A 26474-nucleotide genomic window follows, 5' to 3' on the forward strand; every position below is an offset into this window, starting at 1 on the left:
ATACAACTGATATTAACACAGTACGTTCTCTTGTAATGGTGAAGTTTTCTATTATGTTGGTAATATGTCAAACCACAATTAGTTAATCTCAAAGAACCTGCTGAAAAACAAAAACAACAACATTTCTAAAGTAATTTGTCCTGATAGTTACAATAATATATCATATATGAATATTAATATTTACTTGAAATAAATTAAGACATGAAACATATGCGTTCTTTTTACTTGACTTTTCACCGGAAGCAGAATTATTCATGGAGATTAAAAGCTTTCATGGATGCAAATGTTTACGAATTTTATTAATGTGTTAAAGTTTTACGCAAACATGTTATAACTAGGGGTCAGATTAATCGAATCGTATCATATAAGCATTTTCAATTTTTGAACTTCAAAGGAAGAGTGAAATGACTGATAACTGATTGTGTAGTTTACCACCTGACTGATTCAAAGTGGTCGTCAAGCCGGTTGCAACAGAGGAGAAAAACCTGCATTATTGACATAAAATGAAAACCACAGACATGCCTAAAAGCAGAGTATGTTTTTGTATATTATAAATCTTTGATAGGTTTCGAAAGAGCTGTTAAGCCGCAAAATAAATTTCAATTAGGTATGCTCACTGTATCACACCATGGATTGAATTTAAGATTTCCCACTTTTAGCAAGTGCTGAAAATTTACAATTTCTTGGGTTATTTCTGGACTTTGTCTGTAATGATATAGAATTCCATAAGCAAATTTTAGCGAGAGAAAACCCTTTCTACTAGCAAAATTGTATTTAAGCTTCCATATTGAAAAAATGTAGTATTTCCCCTTAAATTCATTCACTGCACATAAGAATTTTACAAAGTACATGCATGTGAAGTATTAAATTCAGCAGTGCAGTGTAGGTGGGAGCAAGCATCATGATTTAAAGAAGATGTGACTCAAAAGTAATTTTTTCAACAATATTTATATTTTTAAAACCTTGCTCATTTCCAAGTACGTTTTATATGTTCTCTAGGTTAGCACTTAAAGTATGAATAAAGTTGGATAGATTTGTTTTTGTTTTCACAGCGATCTAATTATTTTGCATGGAATAAAACTGATTTAATACCCACAGTGTTCTTAATTTGCATTTTACATTGCTAGTATGCAGGGTGATTTACCACAGTGTATTCAAGTGCAATAATTGTATGAACGTGGTGAAGAAAGGCACATAACTACATGTATGCTTCTCCAATTTTTTTGTCAGCTATTCATTTTTAAAAGTCAAACACTAATGTAGATCTCCTATAATGTATCCACATTTTTTGTGCATACTTTTTTTTACTGTTGAATATCAGGATACCACTAAAATGCAGACACTTAGAATTCGAACAAATAGGCTTCTGGAATAGGGTTGTGTTACTACAAGATTGAAGTCATCACTTCATAGCACAGATGGATACACTGTAACAATCCACAAGTTCATGATGATGACCATAAAACTACTATAGTGATGACTTCAATCTTGTAGCAGCTGATTTGTTCAATGTGTCATAGTTTTCCTTTCCTCTTTCGACTACTCTGGACTTGACTTTTTATGAGCAACTTGGCAGGGTATTTCTAGAAAAACAGAGGACGCTTACCCTACCGGTGCACCTGGTCCATACTCCCAGTTTTTAGTGGAGTACGAATTGCTCATTTGTTCTTATTCCTTTGTATGTATGATTTTAGTTACTTTATGTTCTTTGTTGTGTATGTCTGTTTTCCATGTCTGGTCTTTGTCTTTGGATTACATTCTTTTGATTACCGCTATAACCTTGGTTCCCTTGATTACTCTTTGTACATGTATACCAGACCTCCTTTAATCAATCCAATGTTGATATTCTGATTTGGATAACAGCTGCACCCTGCCGACTTTTGATTCTCAAGTTTCAGAAAACGTGGTATTAACAAGTTGGTGTTATATTTTTAACAGTGAGATTTACTATGGATAACATGTAATTACATGTAAATGTATGTCCTAAATGACCCTTAAAGGTCTCTAACCTATGGTTAGCAATTATTTTATTTCCTTTTTAAATAGATTTAGAACTATATGTCAAAGGTGCTTTTGTTGATGTCTGCATCTGTCATAACAAAGCATGCAGATGCTTAACATTTAGTATATTATTTTGCTTTGAAGTCATGTTTTCTAAGAGATAAAAAGGACAGGCAAATGATAAGCAAAATCCAGCTAAGACTGCAATCAGAGTCACATATAGGTACAAGTAATTTTTCAATCTTGCAAGCATTGTTAATTTATAAGATCCTAATTGTTTTCTTCAGAGCTTAATCTGAATGGTTAGGTCATGTAAAAAAATCATTTACAGCTGATGTGAGAATGCCTTGCACAACTTGACATTCATAAAATTTAGATTGTGTTTTTGTTCAGGTTTACCAGCTAGATGAATATGAATCCGGATCTGACATAGAAAATGCTGAAACATTGGTATGTATATGAATAATGATTGTTGATTGGAAGAATATATTTCAATATATCTACAGTGTACTTGTATATGACTATACAACTATACAACTTGGAAATGCAACTGGTTGTTGAAGAAGGTTTTTCTTAAAAGATATATTTAAGCTACAAAATGTATTTTGCATGTACATGTACATGTTTATGGGAGTCAAAACCCTTCCATCTAGGAATTCAAATACATTCTATGCATGAACTTGCACCAGAATGTATACCTAAGTATATCATTAAACATTTGAGAATCTCGCTGTCTGCAAAATCCATTCTATTTAATGACCAAGTATAAACTACAAGTATATATAGTTTACATGTGAATAATGTATTCAACTTATTTTCATATGATTAGAAATTAAGTTGGGTGAGACTCTGTAATTTGTCATTTTATTTCAAAGGGTGTGCTTTTGTTATCCTTTATTTTAAAAATATTTTGGTCTTATTTAGTCTCATTTGAATAATGCTGTTCTAATAACTTTCAAGGGTTATATGCATAGGTTACTCCTTCTTTCAGATTTGAATAACTAGGTATGTGATCTTCACATTTCTATGTAGCAATTTCATGGGGATTTCTGTACACAGGAAAATTGTATTTATGTGATTTTTCCACCATTATCACAGTTGAAAGAATTTGTTCATGTACATAGTATAATAATGAAGATCATGGACACATTTCACCATTCTAGAGATAAAGTTAAATGAGTAATCAGCAATATCATGACTGACTCATTTGAACTTGCTCATATTGGGTCAAAAACCCATTATTGTGACATGTTTTAAATATTACAATGAGCCAATAATATGAATAATGCATTATATTTATACAAAAATTGGGCCATCCATTGTGCCTCCCTGTTTCTAGGTCATTTTTTTTGCATTTTTAGGCCAATTACCCTCTCCTAAATTGATCCTTACCAACTTACATGTATAATGTGCATTTGATTATGTATCTCTGATTACGTTGTACATGTATATTGTTTTTATTTTCCATAATTTGGAAATTGAAATGAATCACTTTCATAGTTTTCTTTCAACTCTTTCTCATAATTGTTCTTGGGAGTATTTTATTCTGACTACATTATTCATGTACATGTACAAGCAAGCAATTCCTGAATGATGACAAACATTTTTCATCTCTTGAGTCCTTTACAGGATAATTAGGTGTTGTTATTTTTAACAAATAGGGAGTGGTTTGGAAAATTTCATTTCAATAATGCAGTCACATTGTCTTTAGTACCATATTTTCTTGTGTAGAGTAAATATGTTTTAATTTTTAAAATTGGTGTTTGGCTTTTTAATGGTAATGAAACTCACATTTTATATCAATTTTCTGTGTACATATGAACATGAAAAGTCTTCCCTTTTCTTTGTGATGCACATGCCTTCAGTTGAGACTTTCAACTGTTTCACATGTACAATATTGCTTTTTAATGATGTATAACTCTGCATACCCATATTTCCTTGTTCCCCCCTTTGATCGAGCATACCAGTTTCTTAAAAACTTTGTGTTTGTGTAAACTAGATATGTGAAAACTGTAATTGTACATACTTATGCTTGCTAGTAGTTATAGCTTAAAATGTGATATTAAATTTTTAAATACCCCAAAAATGTGATGAGATGCCTAATTCCCTTTCATTTAGTTTTCATTTACCCAAAGCAATTCCAATGGTGAATAATTTAAATTAAGAAGTAACATGCTTTCTGACTGGATAAAACATTTTGCCTACCTGGGCTATGTAACAGTGATATCATCAGCTTTTTAGCTCACCTGACCGAAGGCGGCGTCGTCGTCGTGAACAATTTCTTCAAACATCTTCTCCTCTGAAACTACAGAATAGATTTTCATGAAACTTATAATTACTGTTCCTTAGAGTATCCTGCACAAAATGGCCGTTTGGATTTTTGATCGATAAAAAACATGGCCGCCTTTACAAAAAATAGAACATAGGGGTCAGACAACAGATTTTTGTATATATCTCCAAAACTGTTAGGTTTAGCCAAATTGTTACATGGGTAAAAGTATTCAACATGATGAGATCTATCTGTGGTCGAATTTTGGTGAAAATCTGTTGACCCATGTTGGGAGTAATTGCCCTTTTTGGACATTTTTTGCTGTTTTTGATGTTATTACTTTAAAAAAATCTTCTCAAAAACTAGTTTACAGATTTCAATGAAAGTTGTTTTTTTTGTTTTTTGAAAGTTTGGATTTTTGATTGGTTAAAAAACATGGCCACCGTTACTAAAATTAGAACATAGGGGTCAGACAGCAGAGTTTTTCATATATCTCCAGAACTGTTAGGTTTAGCCAAATTCTGACATGGATAAAAGTATTCAGCATGATGAGATCTATCTGTGGTCAAATTTTGGTGAAAATCTGTTGACCCATGTTGGAAGTAATTGTCCTTGTTGGACATTTTTTGCTGTTTTTGATGTTATTACTTTAAAAAAATCAGTCAATATCTTGAAAACTATAATAGAGAGAATGAAACTTTCGATTGATGAAATGATCCTCATGATAAAGTCCTACAAAAGTCTTTATGGAGTCAAAAATTTCGGACAACTTCATGTTAGAGTTATTGCCCTTGAAAGGCAAAAATTTAACCAGTTAAATAATTAGGAATGACTGTCATGCATTTGTCAGTCTTTTTTTTTAAATATCCTCAATGCCTGCAGTTCACATTCGTGAATAATTTTCTTACTTTGCAAGTTACATGTATTCAGTATATATATGCCACATTGGGGTTATTTCTTCTTCAACAGAAAAATGATATTACAGTTGTTCATAGTAGATAAAACTATACAGTTAATTCTATTACAAGTGAATAAGACTAACTATCAGTAGAACCAACTGATGGCTAACTGAAGTTTATACTGCAACTGTTCTTTTTGAGGAGTCAAAATGTTAACTAGTGGTAAACATTTAATGTCAGAATGTTGTGACCTCACACACATTACATTGCTCTAAGTTGCAAGGAGCTTTTTATCAATAAGTGACTTAAAAATACTTTTTATGTGTATGAACTGTAAATTAGATTAATAAACAACTATAAAATTTTGATATGTTTCAGCTCTGATTCACATATATTATACAGCAAGTTATGATCTTTGGTTATTCAGTGTTTTTATACCCAGGTTTTTTGTTGTCCCATGTCACAGTAGAACACAGGGACTTAAAAATATTAGGCTTTCCGTCTGTCTGTCACACCTTGTAACTGCTCTCACATTTACATTTCTCAAGGGATTTGGTTGAATAATTTGTACCAAAGGCTGCTATATGTACCATGAATCTGTTGTTCAAGATGAAAATTCTTACTTGTTCACATGGGTTTCCATGAGCAAAATACTGAAATACTGTGGTAGATGGTAGAGGACAACTCCTCCTAAACCACTGGAAGCATTTTATGTTACTTACCAAGAATTATTAGATAAAGCATATAGAACATTGTTCACGTTCTATTTTAATTTTTTAATCTGAATATTTTTTGGTGTCCATAAGTCTAGCACAGACTCAGATATGCATAGTTAGGAGCATTTATCATATCAAAAGAACAATACTTTGTACACCTTACATTTATGAATTATAGACCCTTACTAAAACTTTGATTTAAAGAAAAACTAAAAAAAATGAATATGCAAGGGTAATCCTTTTGTTCATTACATTTTATGCACTTTAATTTGTGATGTGATGATGAATAACATTGAAAGAGTATATTTCTTTTCAGTTGTCCAAAGCATATACTAAACAGTCTTCAAAGAAGAAAAGAAGTAAGCATTATAGATATAAAATTTATTATGAATGACTAAAGAATGATTAAATAGGAAATGTACATAGGAATATGATCAAATAAAATAATTCATCAAACTGTAAAAAAAGACATTACATACTGTGATGGTACTTTTATACCTGGGTGTCAGCTTTCATGGTTTTTGAAAAATATGTAATTTCATGGGATTTAAAATTTGTATTTTGTAAGGTCATCCCAGTCATAAAGGAAATTTTATTTCATTTAGAACTTTAATTCATAATTTAATTGAACAATGAAAAAAACCAATAAAAATTGGTAATTTGTATACCTATATATAAACCGTTTCCTAAAATAAAGCGATATTGAATTTGGTAAAATTGATCATTTATTATTCGTTGTTCTTGCAGCAGACAATAAATTAATGATATTTTAATGTTTTAACATTCAATCTTAAGACAGGAGAATAATTTCAAATAGATCAATTATGCATTACAGACATGGCATTTGTCATTGGTATGTGCATAGTTCTTTAATGTCCAAACCTTTATAACTCTTGTAGTATCTAATCCTGATACTTCCTAGTACATGTATGTTATAATGTTTAAACATGTTTAAATATCAAAGCTAAGAATACAGTGCTTTGTAGGCACAAAGAAAACAGGAAAGCAAAAGTCAGGTAATTAAAAATATGTTGTTAATGTACACACAGTAAGGAGAAACTCATTTTTTTTAGTTTTGTAATTGTTTTAAAAACATTTGAACATGTTGAAGCTTAAAAGATAAAATATGAAAGTCATATATTAATGTGTTTGTGATAGATGTAAAATAAAAAAAAAAACAAATATGACTATTTCCTTCGTTTGTCCAGTCAACTATTTAAGTAGCACACTTTTGCTATATTAATGTGTTTGTAATAGATGTAAAATAAAAAAAAAAACAAATATGACTATTTCCTTCGTTTGTCCAGTCAACTATTTAAGTAGCACACTTTTGCTAAGAATCATGCAAAATGTGGTCCCATACATTTTATTTTTTGATATATTTTTTAAACTGTTGTAGCTTTTAATATAACACTTAGTAGTTATAAATTACATAGAATGCACTGTAGAATTAAAAATTAAGGGAGATAACTCTGAAAATGACACAAGTACATATGAAACTATTGAGTTTTCAATATGAATTATTTCCTAAGAACAGACAGATTGGAGTGAAAGATTATACATTTCATCATATAGAACTATAAATCAACTAAAATAAGAATGTTTAGCCTTTTTGTAGGTGTATCAAATATTACAGAATTTGCGTGATTCTTACAAGAACTGCTACTTAAGACAGTTCACCAGGCAATTGTCACTCTATCAAGGAAAAACTAAACTGACTGTCTTACGTACTGTGAAGATTAAGATCTTAAGCCTCAATTATATTCTATTATTGCAGAAACACCAAGAAAAAGAGCACAAAGTGCACCTCCTGCTAGAGTAGGTAGAGATCTGTGGATGACTGCTGTGAAAAAGAGACAGACACAGAATTTAACTCGTAGCAGACCAGAAAGCCCTAGACACAAAACTGCCACAGAGTTCTGGGTTGACACACTCAGAAAAACTGGAATAGGTACTAAATAGAATTACAAAGAATTGATGGTTTGGAATGTTTTAAGATAACATGCTGATATGAAACCCATGACATATTGATTGAACAACATCCTTAAGGATATAGGGCTAAATATTTATCCTATTTCTGAGCTGTTAATCAGAATCACTCTTCTTGTATTAAATGTGTTAATATCATAGATTGAAAGAAATCAGTCTATTGTAAAAACAGACACTAGACAAACTATGCACTTCTTAGATTATATTGTATTGGGTTATTTGTTATGATGAGTAATTAAGCATTTTGGTGGTTCGGTACAAATGTATATATGTTAATTGGACTTTGAATCATTTTTTTTCTGAGTAATGTGAAATTTTGGATAAAGGTAAAATCCAGAGAATATGTTAAAAAAACATAACTTTTCACTTCCTCCTTAAAATTATGAAGTAGAAATACTGGCAATCTTTTTATAACAGTTATTTTATGAAGTAGATCTATACAAATGAGAAGTACAATAATGTGGTTAACAATTTTATGTTTTATATTTACAGGTCGAAGTACTGAGAGTACTGGAATGAACACATTCTCAGGGAAACGCCCACGAGAACAAGATATGGCATATTTAAGCACACCTTCATACCTCAGACAGATGGCTGGCACAGAAAAACCCCATAGATATGGGGATCCAACTTGTAAGTGTACAGTACTTGATAAAGATTTTATCTTTTCTTGGTGTCCAGGGGCTTGTTTCTTGACACAGGTGTATATTTATTGTACATTTAGTGTTATAGTTTAACTAAAGTTACCAGATTCTGTTGTATGTATATAAGGGATCCTATGTGATCTTTAGAAATTTCTGTGGTTAAAAGTGCCAGTCTCAAAGAATCAAACAGTTGGTGAAACATGGTTTGAAAAACCCACCATTTTAAAGTTTAATTTGTCCACTTGCACCATCAGAATCGAAAGAAAAAAAGATAGATTTTCCATATCACTTTGGTAATTGAGTTTAAATTTCATTGAAATGCACAGAAAATGAACATTTCAAGGGAAGATAATGCAAATCAAGTGATGCAGAGATCATATAATGTTTTTTTTTCATATAAAGAAAGAATCCTTGAGTGAAATTGTATTGTCAGATCGGTGGGGTTTTGTCATGCATATCTCTGATTTTTTCCATTGTGCCTGATTCTACTTACAAAAACTTACACTTTATGGAATAATAAGTAAAAGAGATAAAATTTTGGAGAATACTATGATTTTTTTAAAACCTATTACAGTGAAGCCATTGTAAACTGAACTCCCTGTTGGACTTAAACATTTGTTTGGTTTAGACAGGTGTTCTCTTTACCAAGGTCTAAAGTACATTTAAAATGATTTAAGGAGGTAGACCTTGGGTAAGGGACATAACTCTAGAAATCCTTGATATGTTTGTATCACATTCAGTTTCACCAAAGCCTATCAAGCTTCCATTTGAAAAAGAATAAAATCAATCAAAGTGACTGTAATGTTTACATGAGATGGATGTAAAATACTGAATTCAAACCTTCCAATGATTTGTATGAGTTGTGTCCCCTACCCTAGGTCTACCTCCTTAAAGGGACTTTAAAAAGTGTCTTGTTTAGATGGGTGCTCAGATTCTCTGGGGTTTGTCTTCTTTAATTGGGTGCTCAGATTCTCTGGGGTTTGTCTTGTTTAGATGGGTGCACAGATTCTCCGGGCTTTGTCTTGTTTAGATGGGTGCTCAGATTCTCTGGGATGTGTCTTGTTTAGATGGGTGCTCAGATTCTCTGGGGTTTGTCTTGTTTAGATGGGTGTTCAGATTCTCTGGGGTTTGTCTTGTTTAGATGGGTGTTCAGATTCTCTGGGGTTTTTCTTGTTTAGATGGGTGCTCAGATTCTCTGGGGTTTGTCTTGTTTAGGTGGGTGTTCAGTTTAGACAGATTTTACTGTACTCCACCAATTTTAATCATTTTTTTGTAAACTGATCAGAAATTTGACAACATGTAACCTTTTTTTTTCAGCAAAACCTCCAACTGGTACACCAGCATACAAATCTCAAGAGGAATATTATGATCAAATATTAGAACTCAAAAAGGTAAAGTACTATTAAGTTTACAAAACAAAGGGAACTTTGTGATTTTGCTATGGATGTAGATTATAGGTAGAAGAAAAATAGGAATGAAGGTTCGTGTCAAGGCAGGACATTTTTTTGGTGATGAATGAAAATATTTATGTTGACATTTCAAGACCTTCTCAGAAAATATAATTAACTGGCTGAAAACAGTTGGTCTTGTGTGCCACATTTAGCTGTAATATTATATCATAAAATGAAATCTCTACAGTCAATTAAGATGTACTTATTCGTCTATTACATGTCATATGCCCTTCTGATTCTTAATACTTTCTTAAGAAGTTGCAGTTTTGATTGTAATATGAAAAAAAATGATAAGTCTTGGAGATTCTGCGTTGAGGCTTAATCATTTTAATACAGTATTGTTAGTATCTTGAAAATGTATGTTTTAGAAAATCATGTTCAGTATTTTGTATTCTACAGGTCATTCAGGGTCTGAATCAAGATAAAAATGAACTCAAATCAAAAGTTAGAAGGATTGAGGAAGATAATATTAAAAAGGTAATATTCAGTAATAAAATGTTGTAGTCACTACAAATAGAATTGCAATTTAAATTGTAAAAATATATATCAGTGTCACTCTGAAATCAATAAGATGATAGGGACAGAGCATATTAATGTCCTACACAATGCCCTATATAGATAGATGGTTTGAAAAATGAATGGAACAAAATCGGTATTGTCCAAAGTAACAGAAATGACATTATGAAGTTAGGATGTGACTATTTGAACTTTTAAAGAAGATGGATATTTTTGTTATGGAAAGTCTCACACAATTCTGTTGGTAGAGAATTCAAAGATATAACAACATATGGGTGCATTATCAACTAATTCAAAAGTTATTTGATTTCAAATAGCTCTGTCTGTCATAAGCATAGCTTAAATAATAATATCATGAATTACTGAATCCAGAAATTAAGATAAAGGCAGTCATTTCTAGGTTCTCAGGCCACTTTTTAAAAAAAAATGTGGGAGGACGTTTTTTTTTTTTTTTTTTATTTTTTATTTTTTTTTTTTTTTTTGATCAGAAGCAAGTTTTCTTTTTTTTTGAGAAATTTCATTGAAATGAACAATTCTGTAAACGTGCAGGATATTGAGTAAATAAAATACTCCATGGCATTAAAACTGTACAGGAATATGAGATGTGGCAAGAAATAAGAGCCATCTCTCCACGAAGGGACAAATTTCAAATTTCGTTTTTAATGATCAGTGTTAAATAACAGCCTCATTCGCATCATACTTTTTACCTTTCTGTCAAGCATGCAGACAATTCCATTAACTAATTAAAGGTGATTCCAGACTTGATATTAAAATTTCCGGAATGGATATAAAATTTCTGGATTTTACCGTAATAAAAATCGCTGATGCAGAAGGATTTTTAGGGGTGCGGGAGGGCCTGAGAACCTAGGATATTTTTTTTACTTTAGCCTTAATTGGTTTTTTTTTTTACAGGAAAAAGAAATCGCTGGATTACTTGACCCTAAAAAGGTAAGTTTTTGTTATATATTTACTATGTCTTTATGATTACAATTTTTTTGTCATTTTGTATTGAAATAAATTAAAAAATACTATTTTCTGTTCAAAACTGTACTACTAATTGAATTGGAATGGATTAAAATTAAGATTTTTCATTTTCATCTTAAGAACATGTATATAGGTGTGTTTATTATAGTATGTTTCTAAAATTATGAAAGCTAGGCCTGTATCTTTTTGTGGTTAAGATAGGGCTATCAACCCAACTTTTTATTCTTTTATAGAATATAAGTAAAAAATGATAGTTAAAAACATTTTAAGAACTAGATAAAAGCTATTTTTATGTTTTCTTTTTAAGTGTTGGGCATATTCCTTTATTCTGCTGTCTGTTGGTATTATAGATTTTTTTCAGCTTAAACCTTTATAATCTTTTGACATGGAAATGATTTTGAATTTTATTTTAGGCATTAGCATTTTAAGTTATTGCCTAAGTGTGAATTTTGTTGTGGTAACACACATTTCTTCTGGGTAATGGGTTTTCATATTATAAGGGAATCCTGTCCCTAGTAGTAGTTTGCAAGTGCAATGTGTTATCTGTTATGGTTAAAACATATATTTTTTAAAGACCTTATTGCATTTCAAAGCTTGAAATTTTGTTTATATGCCTTTCTGTCAACAAGTACATCATAGTTTTGAAGCCTTTTTGCACTAGTGTTGTGTTAAATTAAGTTTTCTTGGTAAATATTATGGCTATGCACATGAAACAATAATGAACGATATTACAGAAGGTTAATTGTAAAAGAATCCACAAACAAATCTGATTTACAGAGTGATGATGTCAGAAGAACTTTGGGAACAAAGCAGCAAGATTCAGCAGCAGTAATACACAGCTTGAAACAGAAAATCTTAAAGTTGGAGGTACAAAATAGGGACAGAGAATCAGCCTATGTGTAAGTAATATAGAACTCAGAGTTTGTATAATAGCATTTTTATGTATATAAAATTACTTCATATTTTCCTGATTTCATACTTGTTTTGTAGCATTGCCATAATAAGTTACTGCTAGACGTAAACTTCCTGTGTAACAGAACTTAATAAGATTTGAAATCAATGAGAGTAAATAAAATAACTTATATTTATTGTTACATGTGCTTATTTTTGTGTTTCAGCATATCAATTCTTTTGTTCTACAAAATATTTTCTCAGTTTTGTCTTGTTCCAAAAATTAACAAACAAACAAAATGGTGTACCATATCTTGAATTGCATAGAATCACAAGCAATAATTTATTTACAGTAAACTTCAAACAGATCTGAAAACTACAAAAATAGAAGAATTAAAGCAACAATTGGAGGTCTGTTTCCAGGAAATTGTCAGATTACAAAACTCAAAAGAAACTGGATCTCATAAGTATGTATTAGTCACCTAAACTTAAATCATTTTAATAGTGTTTGTGTTGATTTCAACATTATTTCATTCATCTTGATAGTTTTTTCTTGCCTGATATTTTCTTAAAACACTCACATACCTACATCTCTCATGAGATTTGGAAAGTATTTATAAGAAAGGTTGCTACCATGAATCTTTGCTTCAAGTTCAGCAATCAGTAATGACCATTTTACTATCATAAACTGAAGCTTGCTGTGGACATGTGCACTGTTTTTTTATTCTATAATACTGTGAAAGTACTTTAAATCATGGATACAAATTTTCATGGACTAGGGAATGAAGCACAAGTTATTGGATTCTTGAATTCGTGATTTTTAGGTTTTAAGTATCCACATCAATGGAAATCTTCTCTGTGTTGAGAACTGAATTTCGTGGATTGGCCTACTCACGAAAACCATGATAATTGGTACCCAACAAACAACAGTACTTTCACAGTATATGAATTTCAACTATTTTACAGGCCTAAAGCTGGTACAGATAAAAGAGTTAAGGCCTTAAATGAAGCAATCCTTAGACTTAGTAAAGAGAATGAGCAGCTGAAATCAGAGAGTCATGGTCTGAAGGAAGATCTCAATCGACAGATAGATGATAGAGATGAATCTGGTAATTATCAGACTCCAAATTATAGTCCATGGTATCAACAGGCACTGATGTCAGTTAATGTGTAATCTTTTAGAAAGATCAGATTTTTACTAGACATTTTTAGGATTAACTTTACATTAACTTCAAAATAAATCATATTCTGATGTTAACCAGTTAGTTACTGTTTTTAACAATTTATCAATTTTAGCGTAGTCATTGAGTTACAAGTGTGGATACCATTTTGGATACTTAAGTGTATTTTACTGTTCCTAACAACAACAACAAATTATGACATTGTTACATTTCATGTGTAATCTCTCTGTTGTTACATTTCATGTGTAATCTATCTGTTACATTTAATGTGTAATATCTCCGTTGTTACATTTTATGTGTAATCTCTCTGTTACATTTCATGTGTAATCTCTCTGTTGTTACATTTCATGTGTTATCTCTCTGTTACATTTCATGTGTAATCTCTCTTGTTACATTTCATGTGTAATCTCTCTGTTGATTAGAAATCATTTGTTTTTACAGGAGATTATGCAGATATGAATAGAAAACAATTAATGGCTGTTATAAGAAGGTTAGAAAAGGTAACTTAGTATGATCATTAAAGTTGGAATTAAAAAAAGATTGGATGCTGGTCAAGTATTAAATTTCTTTTAAAAAGAGTAAATAGCCATAATATTATCACATGACTAATGGAATACTGATATGATGTATGTTTACTAATTTTTGATAATTGTTTTGCACAAGAGATCTTTTGGTGCCCTTGGCATCAATTAGAACAATGTACAGTCGACCCTTGTTAAGTCAAAGTCGAAAGGACCATGCAAAAATGTTCGAGTTATCTGAGGTTCGGGTAATCCGAGGTTGAGGATAAACCGTAAATACTAGTTAATGATTCTTTCTGCATTTACATCAATTGTTGTGCTTGTACATGTACATGTACTTCACTTTATATGATACTTTGTAATATCTAGCGTTTCATATCGAAAGATAGTTTTTTTGTATGTTGTATATCATGTTTGAAATACTGAACAGCACTGAGTGTTTTAGTTTTTATTTTTGTGTACATCGAAAACGTCATAGTTCATAACATGCTGCTTTGTTTGACTCACAATCAGGAGTATCATCAAACCATGTGCTCTGCATTATTACGACAAAAGTTCAAATTCACTAGCGAAACGAATGTATTCGTTGATATGGACTTACTATTGTCTGTTTTATGTTTCATTTAATAGTCAGATACCAATACAATACATCTGTGTTTAAAAAAAAGTTTATCAAAATATCAAATTATCCAGTATCACTAATAGTGTGAATTCCGACGTGTTTTTAACAAAACTAGTTTCTTTTCACTACACATGCAATTTTAAGTTAATGAAATACACAAATCAAGCCATAAAGAATGTCAACAAATTAATTTAAAAAGCCATGCTAATCATTTTTAAAATACACTTCGGTCATGGTTTGTAACAAAGCAATCAGTTTTCCGACTAATTAGTTGACTTCAAGACATCAGGGTTAATTAACCTCGAAGTCCTATCAAGGGACTGATTGATAACCTCGAGTTATCCGAGGTTTCGATTAATCAGAGTTCAAGTCATCCAAGGTAAAATGGTATTGGAGTAAGGGGAGTTTTGCTGGGACTTTGTAATTAGTTCGAGTTATCCGAGATTTCCACTAATTGGAGTTCGACCCGTCGAGGTGCGACTATAGTTGTTTATGGGAATTGAATACCAAAAAAAAAAAAAACTAAAAAATCGTTCATTGCACCCGTAAATTGTTTGCTTCTAATTAAATTTTGCAGCTGAATTTGATATTTTATGGCCTTATCAAAAGTCCAAATTTCAACTGTTTGAATTGTTTTCTATTTTAATGTTAATTGAAAGTCATACTTTTTTCAGCAAAAGTCTAGAAGAGAATCTACAGCACCATCTAATAGACAGGGTATAGCTATAAATATCATTAAATAATCTGTTGTCTTTGTTTTAAAATTACATAAAATTGAAATAAATTTTGCATTATGAATAGATATCTTATTTGTTTTAAACTGAAAATTTGTGCTGCAAGATCTGATATTTTCTACAAAATCAGAATAATATGAAAAAACAAAACTTTATGTTTAGAATAAAAAACAAATTGCCTGATACTTATTAGAATATGCATAGATATATTGTTTATTCAAATACAATCTATTTTTACTACATTGTGACAACATATTTGTATAAAGTCATTTTTTGGTAGCCAGATACACTGACATACTGATGAATGATACACTGACATACTGATGAATGATACATTGACATACTGATGAATGGTACACTGACATACTGGCCTGTGATACACTGACACACTGACCTGTGATATACTGACATACTGATGAACATAATTATCTTATGATGATTCCAGATAATGATAAAATTTGGCAAAATTAAATGATAATAAAAAAAAAAAATAAATATGTAAGCAGCATATGGTTGAATCAATGCTTCAAACTTAGAATAAAAAATCACATGTATGATTAAAGGTGTACCTCCATCAAAAATGGTCTTATAATTGGGTTTGAAAGTTGGAATAAATATTTGTTGATCCAAATAATTATTTATACTGTTTACAGTTGTTTTACATACATGTATATATATGTTGTAGGTAAAGTAGCTTTAGAAGGTACAATGGAGGAACGTTTAGACCAGTTAGACAGACGAGAGACAGAATTAATGGATAAAATAGAGCAACAGAATAAACAGATCAGGAAGTTACAGGATGAAAAGGAATCACTCTATAGAAAAATACATGACAAAGAGTGAGAACCATTAAATTTTTGTTTTTAACCAGGCCTATTAAAAATCTTTTTTGATTATCAGGCCTTTCCCATATCTTTATTTATAGACATATCACTCCATCATTTGTGTTTTTTCTTGTAATAAACTAGTTAGGAAAGCATCTTTATCTTCTTTAGGGAGAATTAAATGGGAAAATGAATTAAATTTTGAAAAAATGCCACCCTACATTTTTGCTTTTTATGAACTATAGATTGAAAACCAAGATTTTGACTTTGAATGGCCTTAGATGTTTGATTTTAGCATTCTATTTACTTTTTGTTTAACCTGATAATATACTAATGCTTAAAGAAGGTTGTACTGAATTCAATTTATTCTTTTGTTCAGAAATAATTTGTAATTGTTGTCTGAGGGAGACGGGTCATCACATAACATTTAATTACAGCAAAAATATTTATAAGTGAAGATTATGTTAGTTGTTAAAAGTATTGCTTTGTTGCAATGATAAAATATGTATTATTTTAGTTTTAAAGACATTCTTATAGTATTAAAAAAGTCCAAATAAGGTTTGAATTAAACAACACATTGAATTGTATTTTCAGTGCATTTATAGCCGATTTAGAGGATCAAATAGCAGGCAGAAGTCCTCGACGATCACCAAATACGTAAGTTAATATATTTGGAATGATACTTGAGTTATCTTATTATTGGTATGTTGGTTAATAGGTTAACTTTTCAAGAATCAAAGAATTGTGTTTCAGACAAAAGCCAGATTGAAAAATAAAACTGGATGTAAATTGAAAGCAGTGCTATTTTAAAGCATTTTTGTTATGCAGTACATTACAAGTAATGACCTTAAGGTAAAACACTGCCTATGATTTAGATGCCTTTGACTCCATTTGTCCCAGAAGTTATTTGTATTACACTGACTTAACTGGGTCAAAGTTGAATGGTACTGCTTTGAGGAGACGTGAAACCTCATTCAATATTGATCAGTAAAACAATTCATTAATTCCCCAATACATTATAATACATATAAGTTAAATATCATGGATATATTTTTCGGAGGTTGAGGACATGCACCTCCATATAATATGAAAATCATAGGTAAAAAAAAATACAGAAAATCAGTAGGCACATCAAGTTAAATAACAAAAATTAATTAGGTAAAACCACCTCTAACTCCAGATCTTGGATTGATCCCTAATATTATTTGAAAAATTATATTGCATGGTAATGTTAAACTTTATATTGCATGGTAATGTAAAATAGATTAATTGATGTACCATTCAGTTTTAAATACACACTGAAGATAATTGAACATTACCTACGTGTCAAAAATGAAAATACATCAACAAATTCAAAATAAAACTAAATTGCTCATGCAATTTCTCCTCTTTAAATTTTTCCCATACAGGCCAGGAAGACCTCCATCAGGAAGGAGACCTTCTAGTGCCAGGAGTGATACCAGTGAACACCGTGTACATGGAGAACGACCAATGAGTGGTCTTAGCGATAGACCACCAAGTAGTCATAGACGTGACAGCAGACCACAGAGTGGTAGGAGTGAAAGAGCAAGAGAGGTTAGTATTTTAAGAGGAAAACTGTCTTTTTTTGTTATGTGTAGTTTATAGATATTATATCATTTTTGTACATGTGTGTTTTAAATCTGAGTTCTCTTGAACTCAATAAATGGTGTGAATTCAATTCCTTTTTTAAAGGGCTCTGGTAGGGTCTATGAGTGCTTGTTGTTTTTTATTTTGCTTGCCTCATAATTGTCAACTAGTGATTGATTTAATCCCAGGGCAGTATAGTTTTGGTCAAATCTGTTTGTTTTTATACCCCTCCACATACCGTGGTATAGTTTTATGTGATACCCTCTGTTTCTCCCAGTGGTTTTCAGGACATGATTTGTGAATTAATCATTTGATTTTTTTTTTCAAAACTTAACACAAATGTATATTACCTTAAAATACAGATCAAGTTGGATTGTCAGCACAATTCTATTTACAGTGCTTTGAAAATTTGTCATTTCCCCTTTTAGTGATTTACAGTTGATATCATGAGAACAGATCAAAGGACTTATTTCAAACCTTGCACAGTTGTAAAGTATTTCAAATATAGATTCAGTTTTGTTTTCAGCACAATTCAATACTTTTGTGTTCTTCAGTTATGCTATTAAACAATTTTGCCATCCCCCTATTTTATGGTTTAGATTTTTAATTAACACAATTATCCCATAACATGGTGAAGTATTATTTCTTGTTCTTAGTTGCCCTTTGTTTTATTATTGGAGTTGTTTTTATTGCATTTTTGTCCTTAGTCAATGGCTAGTGTTGGAAGAATAAGCTGTTATTTTATGTTTTTGCTAGAACTCAACAGTTGCTTTTACAATGAATATAATGTTATGTTTTTATTTGTGATATTTTTTAAAGAAGCAATTTGAGTTGTAGTATATTAATGCCATCAAGAATCATCCATAATATAAACTGTGAAATCTGTCTAAATGAACATTGTTGGAATGATAGACTTCTTTTGCATTGGACACAGATCTGATTTTCTTCTACGTTAAAGCAGAATTCATCTGTTCCAAATCTGGAATTTACTGTTAGTTTTCATTTTTTGCATATGTTTACTTCCCTTTTCTACATTTTCCACTGTTTTAGTTGGCTCTGTAAAACCATGTCTGTAGATGGGTAGTTGATACACAAAGAGTTAAAATGTAAATAGTGAGTTATAGACAAGTTCATTATTTAGGATTTGATTTGGATAGGTTTAACTGTACAGATAGAAAAAGAAAATATTTGGCTGCTTTACATATGTATAGAAACGTTCATGGAAAAATAAAAACAAAATTTGTTGGTAATTTAGGAAAAAATACAAAATATGCGCCAAACTCATGCTGCTAAGAAAATTCAACGAAACTGGAGGTCCCATCATGAGTATATTGAGAAACAAAAGGAAATAGAAAGGCAAATTAAAACTGAACAATCACGCCTGAAAAAACAGAGAGATATTGAATTAGAAAGACAAAGAGAAAAAGAGCATCAAAAACAAGAGCGAGAACTTGAAAAAGAGAGAGAAATTGAAAAACAAAAACAACTTGAAGTATTTCAAAAACTTGAGAGAAAGAAAGAGTTGGAAAAAGAAAAGGAACTCCAACAACAAAAGGAAAAGGAAGATCAGGAAGAAAAGAAAAAAATTGTAAGATGCTTTGCTGTCTTCATTACTATGGTGCAGATTGGCTTCAATAACTACCAATGCCAACATGCTGTTGCTTCTGTGTTTATGTATGCATGTGTGTGCTTTGGTCTATCTTAGGTGCAATGCTATATACCATGTATAGCTCTGCTTATGGTTGTTGAACTTCACATATTTTACATTACAGTATATATGTTATTACTTCACAGGGAATTGTGTACTTCATTTTTTTTTGTGTGATGAAGATTTATGATGGTGTTGCACTCACATTAAGAACTCTGCCAATTGTGGTGCTTCCCAGAATGCCGTTCACTCTAAACTTTCAGCTATATTATTTTTTTTCAGGTTAGCTTAGGTACCATGAAGAAGACTATGCTTGCTTTATATCACTATGCATTGACATACTCAGTGTCAAACTGCAATGAATTTTAAGTCAAATTGCATAAAGGTGGTCTAGAAAACTTTGTGATCACCACTTCCTCTCTATATTATATAAATCTTGAAAATGTTAATGTTTATCTGATACCAATAAGGAAGTACATTTTGTACCATACCTTGATTTTTTAAATATTTTTTTCCCATATGCTATTTTTTAATGCAGATCTTTTTTCCTAGAGTTGAATGAAATAACTCAACAATGATATTTTTAACAGGTCTATTACCTTATTTAATGTATAAATTTTCTAATGTATAATTTTGTGTTATCTACAGTTGGTTTCGAGATGGCAAGGGTTGCCTGCCATTTTCTGCCAATTTCCTTCCCTAAAATATATCAATATTTACCTTCAAATTTGCCTCAAACATGCTAGAATACCTTTTTTTGACCTGGATTACCCTGCCCTTTTCAAATGATGCTGGGAACACGATAACTGTTACAACTTGACTTGCTGAGCTTTCTTTTCGTATTTTTTTTTGCTTTATTCTTTTTGTCACTGGACAAAATTTTGGTTTCAGTTTCATTTTATGTAGCAACTAACAGTAAATATTGATACTAAATTGTTTAATTTAGTCACATTTCTCTTTAACAATTCTGCATTTTATTAATTTGAAAGACGAAAAAAATCTGAACTATTTTAAACATTAAGAGTCGTTCTCTGTAAGAAACAGGCAATGGTCAAAACATGATATTGAATAGCCCAGCATGTTGAAGATGTGAATTGACCACTTGCATCACTAGAATCAATGTATCTATTCAGATTTTCATTTTGGTAAAATGAGTTATGATTTATTTGAAATGCACTACAGCTAAACCATTTAAAGGGCAGGAAACTCAGTCAAAAACCTCAATTTTTTAAATTCTAATGAAAATTGTCCTAACATATGCATTGATGCACAAATCAAACAGTAGTTGTTTTTTTTTTAAATAGAGATGATTTCTTTTAGATTATATTGTTAGATCAGTGTGTTTTTTATATGAATGTTCTGAGTTTTCCAGTTTTTGCCTGATTCCTACATATACTTTTTAAATTGTGATTTTTGGCAGTCTACTCATTGCTCTTCTTCCATGCTTCTTTTCTAATCTCACTCCATTACTGGGTATACTGTCTTTGGGCATTTTTATGGTTTCATATTCTTGCCATTATTTTTTTAAACGTGAAGTTAAAACTTTTAAATACTTCTCTGCTTAAGAATCGGGCTTAATGTGTATAAGGTGGCAATGAAGGAAAAAATGCAGAGATTTTATGGCATTATCCAAGTATTTATACCTCATGTCTTTCAGAAACAACCATTAAGATATTTATAAAGTTTGCCCTTTCAAGATATTGATAGGTCAAATTTAGTTGAAATGCACTATGGAAAAATAGCAGGAAAATTTTTCAAAACTTTTCCCCTATATAAGCAGTAAAAATATCTATGTTATAGATTTAAAATGCTTTTCAGCTGTTTTCTAGATGTTTTGAATGTTTTTAAGGCACAAAGGACCAAAACAATGTGCCACCCATTTGCCTGATTCTTACACAGAATGGTACTTAAATCATGTTCTCCTTTACCTGTTCTGTTTTATTAGTTTTTTCCCTGCAATTTAATGAAATATAATAGAATTAACTTGTTAATTTTGATGCCCTTTAACGTTTTGCTATTTGTTTGCAATACATTATGAATTACCAATGACACATTTTTTGGGTTTCATTATAGGAAAAGGCTGAGAGATTAAGACAACAAACGGCAGCAAAGAAAATACAAAGAGGATGGAGATCTAAACATAAACATGATGAAGAGGTGCAACAGGTGAGGGCCAAAACTACCACTTACTGTACCTCATGCTTACATCTTCTTTGACAGTGTGTATTACTCTAGACGTCTATTCACTTATTATCAAATGATATTTGCAGTGTAATAGCGGGCTGTTTGTTTCTTTGTTAATATCTTACAGTTGTCTTAAACATTTAAGATACACACAAAATGTTTAGCTTACCTACCAAAAAGATTTCTTGGCATATTTTTGTGTAGAAATGATGTCTTAAGTGTAAGTATTTGTAAGAATCAGGCAAAATCGGAAAAATCACAAACATACATGACAAAAACCCACCAATCTGACAATGTAATAACGCTCAAGGATACTTTCTCTATTTGAAAAGACCATTATTTGATCTTTGCATCACTGGCTTTGCTAAGAAATTTTTAATTAGAATGTTAGAAAAATGAGGTTTTTTACAGAAATGTTCATTTTCAGTGCATTTCAATGAAACTGTAACTCTATGATACAGCATTATATGGAAAATCTTGTCTGTTTTCCTGGATTCTGATGGTGCAAATAGTCAAACTATCAAAGTGATGGGTTTTTTCATACCATGTTTCACCTACTGCCTGATTCTTACAGGGACTGACATTTAATCCAATTGAAAAGCTTATAACCTGCTGCAACCTTTACATATTAAAATTATGTCACAAAATTTCATTTCTATTCAACTTTTAATGATTTCTTAAGAAATTTGAGGGTTACCTGTTGTTTTTTCATTACAGACATATTGGCTTCATGCTTAAAAAAATAATTTTGTTAAAAAAAGTTTTTATGATACAATAGCTTTTAATAATTTATTTCTTTTTTTTTTGGGCATGATTTTTACATTTTGCTCAAAGGTTTCCATGAAAAAGGGTTTTGATGGCATAATAAGCATGTTTTACCTAATACAATGCAAAATTCATACTGATTTGACAGTTTATTTTTAATGTAGAATTGAAATGAAACATATCCCTTTAAGTATTATCATGGAACAATGACTGACATTTTTCATGTCTCCAGAATGTTCTTGCATTTAGATTTTAGATTTCTTGCTCGTATCTTTGTGTTAATCTTCAAAGCTTTTTTTTTTAAATGTATCATTACGTTAGTACTTGCTGGCTTTTCATGTTATTTATCAGACATTAAACTATTACCTGTAGTCATAAGGTTGGGGGACATTTTTTTTTGATAAAGTTGTTGTAAAGTGAAATCTGTCATAAACAGAACCCTCTTTTTAAAACTATTCTTAACTGGGGTTAATATTTACAGTTTTAAGATCAGGTCACTCATTTAGTTTGTTTATATTAGAAAGGCTGACATGCTTCCTATAGTTAGTCCAAAACTGTATCATTATGGAATGGGGATAAACTGGAAACCTGTCTAACACATAATTTACCTCTATATTGTGAACACCTGTCTAAATAAAGTAGTTTTTCAGGAGAATGGATGGGTTTTGTTTAGACAGGTCTCACTCACAGTGTTAATTGTGAGATTGATTAATATGAAAATGAAATGAACTAAGAAAATATGTGATGTGTGGTGTTTTTTTTTGTTCTTGTTTTTCACTTGATTACATTTGTATTTAGTATACTATGTTAGTATGTCTTAAATGAAATTAGTGCTTTCAAAAACCCTTAATATTTGAATTAGCCATGATAACTGCATCATGTTCTGACTGAGTTTTCAAAGGATGAATTTGGTTAATTAGCTGCTAAAATATTGAATTGAATATCTCCAAAGCCATTAATTTGAAGAAAAAAAATCATTTTCACCCTAGCAGTGGGATGGGGAGAAGGAGGCAATTTATTTTATAAAGAGGGAATATTTCCTTAAAAAAAATGAGGAATTATAAAAGATATCGAACTGAACATAATAATGTGTTTGCCCAAACTTATTTTGAATGACATGAAGGGGAAAAATTGATAAAGGTAAAATTGCTTTTTAGTTACCTAGATGTGAAGTGTAATATTTATGGTAGAATAAGTGACACAGGTTTTCAGTTTATTCCTTTATAAATTATTAATTACATATGTATATAGTAAAACCTGTCTCAACCAAACATTGGATATAAACCAAACATGGGATATAAACGAAGACATCTTCTGAAGTCACAGTGTAGGACAATTTTAATGCATTTTGAACCTGTGTAATGGAAACATCTGTCTGAATTGAACAAAACTGCCAGTCGGGAACTATAGGGGTTTGATTTGACAGGTTTAACTGTATTACTGTATTCAATGTAAAAGTATCAATGCCAAGGGGAATGGTTCACATTGTAACCTTTTGAAATGTGCCTCACTAACATTCTCATTGATCATGTAATCTAAGTTAGAAACATGACGATAAACTTTGTAAGTGCACTATTTGTGATAACCTATTTCACATGTGGAGTGTTTTACACCATTGTATTTTGAACCTATATTTGTATGTGTTGGTATGGTATATTTGTTGGTACTTATTTTTTTGTGATTTATTCAAATGAGCATGTAACTCATTTGGCATGTATATGATTGATAAAATAGTAGTAGTCAATGTTTACTTCAATGAAATTATACTACAAAATTAGTATTGAAAATAAGTACAATGTAAAAATAATTTGACAGATAGTTCCTATGTTTTGAGTCGTCCTTATTGATATACATGATGTGCGTTTTTTTTCCGTTTGTATTTTTCATTGAAGTTTGAATTAATCTTTTGATAATTGCTCATTTCTATAGTAAATTGTTTTTGATTTTTCCAGCAAAGAGTTCAAGATTTCAAAGAGAAAAGGGCAGCAAAGAAAATCCAGAATGAATGGACAGGTTACAAGCATAGAAAATACCAAGTTGAGTATGATGATGTAAGTATAGAACACAAGTATAAGTTGCTTATATTGATAAAATATTAAGTACCAATTCATATACATTCATATACTGCCAATGGTAGAGGGGATTCATGGTATAGAATAACTATATTTCACATAATGATAATCTTTTCTGTATTCAGATCAAAAAACATACGTCTGTCTACCACTTAAGTCATCCAAATCAAGAACAATAACTCTTGCAAAGTGTCATACACTTTCTATGTTATTTTTATCTCTAAAGGATTTGGTCTGTAACTGTTTCTGAATAACAAATAAAAGTAAATTGGTGGAATATTACTTCCTGTTTTATTTTTATAGACTGCTACTAGAACCAATGACTGTTGTTCCAGCAAACATAAATCCCCCATCATTTGTGGATGAACAAAGTCTTTTCTGAAACAGCCTTTACTGAAAAGCACAGTCTTATTTTGGTTACTTTGGGATCACTTTATAATAAAGTTGACATTGCCCAGGTCTTCCATGTACTCTTTCTGAATTGTTTGCCAACAAAACCATAACTATAAAGGTATATAGGGTTAAAGATCATTTAACAGAAATATTTCTGTCAGTGTAAATGACTATCTTTACACTGATTACTTATATCTTACAGGCTGCAGAATGACTATCTTTACACTGATTACTTATATCTTACAGGCTGCAGAATGACTATCTTTACACTGATTACTTATATCTTACAGGCTGCAGACACTATTACCGCTGCTCTTGTTGGTCATCAGTCACGTCAAGCTAAACTACACAAATTCTCCTACTATGATGAAACTGAGACTGAAGATGAATCAATGACTGAGGCAAAAGACCTGATATATTCAAGTTTTAAAGGGCACTCTAACAGGAAAAATAGGATAGGGAAAATGAGGTTGGTCTCTTTCGTTTCTTCAATGTCTGTATGTCTGTGTGTGCATCTGCTAGAAATTCCCACTTATGCCATGCTGATAGCAACTTAACATTAGGAAATAAGCAATAATTTAAAATGCCTTTTTTTATTACTACTATAGATATGGTATTCTGTCCCAACTTAAGGTGTTGATAATAAATATGTTAGTTCTCGTGTTGTTACTGCATCACAAAGAGTGCTTGCGTGAGAATGATTGGAAATTCAACGTGTATCATCATGATTATTTCCCCATTTTCAAATCATTTGCCTGTTGACCAGTAAAATGTCCAATCCATTGTAGTCAGCTGTCTAGAGAATATATCTTTATCATTGATTATGCTTTCTATTGAGTAAGGAAATTTGATAAAACAAATTGTAGTTTTCCTTATTTTGTCAGCAAAATTAACTCAAAGCCAGTGCATTGACAAATGGACAACAATATATAATACAAATGACTTTAAGAGTTGATACAACTTATAAAGCAGTTTCACCTTGACTACACCAATTTTTCTTATTTTTAACAACTTTTATGGTCCCAATTTTTAGTTAATTTACATACAGCTTTCATGATTTTAACAGTCTCCCTAATTTCAATTGAACCTGAAGTAAACTAAGTACAACTATGAAAAGATGGGCATGATTCACCCTATAAAAGTACCAAGTTTTTTGTAAATTATTTTTTTTTGGGGGTTTTTGCTTTATGCCCTCTATTCATGAAATTTAGTCATTGATGCATGTATTATTACAAGAACATGAATACTTTTTCTTATAGACATCTGTCCGATGATGATGATGACTTTTCTAGCAGTAGAAGAGCATCTAGAAGCACTCCTCCTAGACAATATACTCCACCCAGTAGGTTCAGACCTGGCTCAGCACATTCCAGAACTAGTAATACATCACAGGTAAGTGATCATTCTAAATTGTATGGCTGTGTATTATACCCCTACTCAGCTGGTGAGTGGTTGGTTGGAATCACCTTGCTCTTCTGTCAATCTATCAGTCATTCCGTTCATTAAAAATTTTCATCACAAATGTTTGTCTCCCACTGGATAGATTGTTTTCAATTTGGTAT

The 26474-nt window shown here is 31.0% G+C and overlaps 1 protein-coding gene across 2 annotated transcripts in view; it reads left to right on the top strand.

Annotated features, from left to right (window-relative positions):
- Positions 1–204: 204 nt before the first annotated feature.
- Positions 205–26474, top strand: part of LOC148619583 (uncharacterized) — a 31736-nt gene continuing 5466 nt past the window's right edge. The window contains exons 1-22 of one of the 2 annotated variants that reach the window (XM_088579665.1): positions 212–533; positions 2395–2451; positions 6202–6244; positions 6872–6901; positions 7663–7836; positions 8367–8507; positions 9836–9909; positions 10369–10446; positions 11398–11433; positions 12247–12368; positions 12714–12827; positions 13327–13469; positions 13983–14041; positions 15359–15401; positions 16104–16257; positions 16837–16899; positions 17652–17817; positions 19106–19438; positions 21572–21664; positions 24400–24498; positions 25203–25381; positions 26172–26304. In XM_088579665.1, coding sequence (XP_088435791.1) covers positions 504–533; positions 2395–2451; positions 6202–6244; positions 6872–6901; positions 7663–7836; positions 8367–8507; positions 9836–9909; positions 10369–10446; positions 11398–11433; positions 12247–12368; positions 12714–12827; positions 13327–13469; positions 13983–14041; positions 15359–15401; positions 16104–16257; positions 16837–16899; positions 17652–17817; positions 19106–19438; positions 21572–21664; positions 24400–24498; positions 25203–25381; positions 26172–26304 — 2364 coding nt within the window. In that variant the 5' untranslated portion in view covers positions 212–503. Of the gene's footprint in view, positions 534–2394; positions 2452–6201; positions 6245–6871; positions 6902–7662; positions 7837–8366; positions 8508–9835; positions 9910–10368; positions 10447–11397; positions 11434–12246; positions 12369–12713; positions 12828–13326; positions 13470–13982; positions 14042–15358; positions 15402–16103; positions 16258–16836; positions 16900–17651; positions 17818–19105; positions 19439–21571; positions 21665–24399; positions 24499–25202; positions 25382–26171; positions 26305–26474 lie in introns of both variants that reach the window. The other variant, XM_088579666.1, reaches the window with a different exon arrangement.

Source organism: Perna viridis, chromosome 4, assembly GCF_037379345.1.
Source record: "Perna viridis isolate PV_CMFRI_1.1 ecotype Kerala chromosome 4, ASM3737934v1, whole genome shotgun sequence".
In the NCBI taxonomy this organism is placed as follows: Eukaryota; Metazoa; Mollusca; class Bivalvia; order Mytilida; family Mytilidae; genus Perna; species Perna viridis.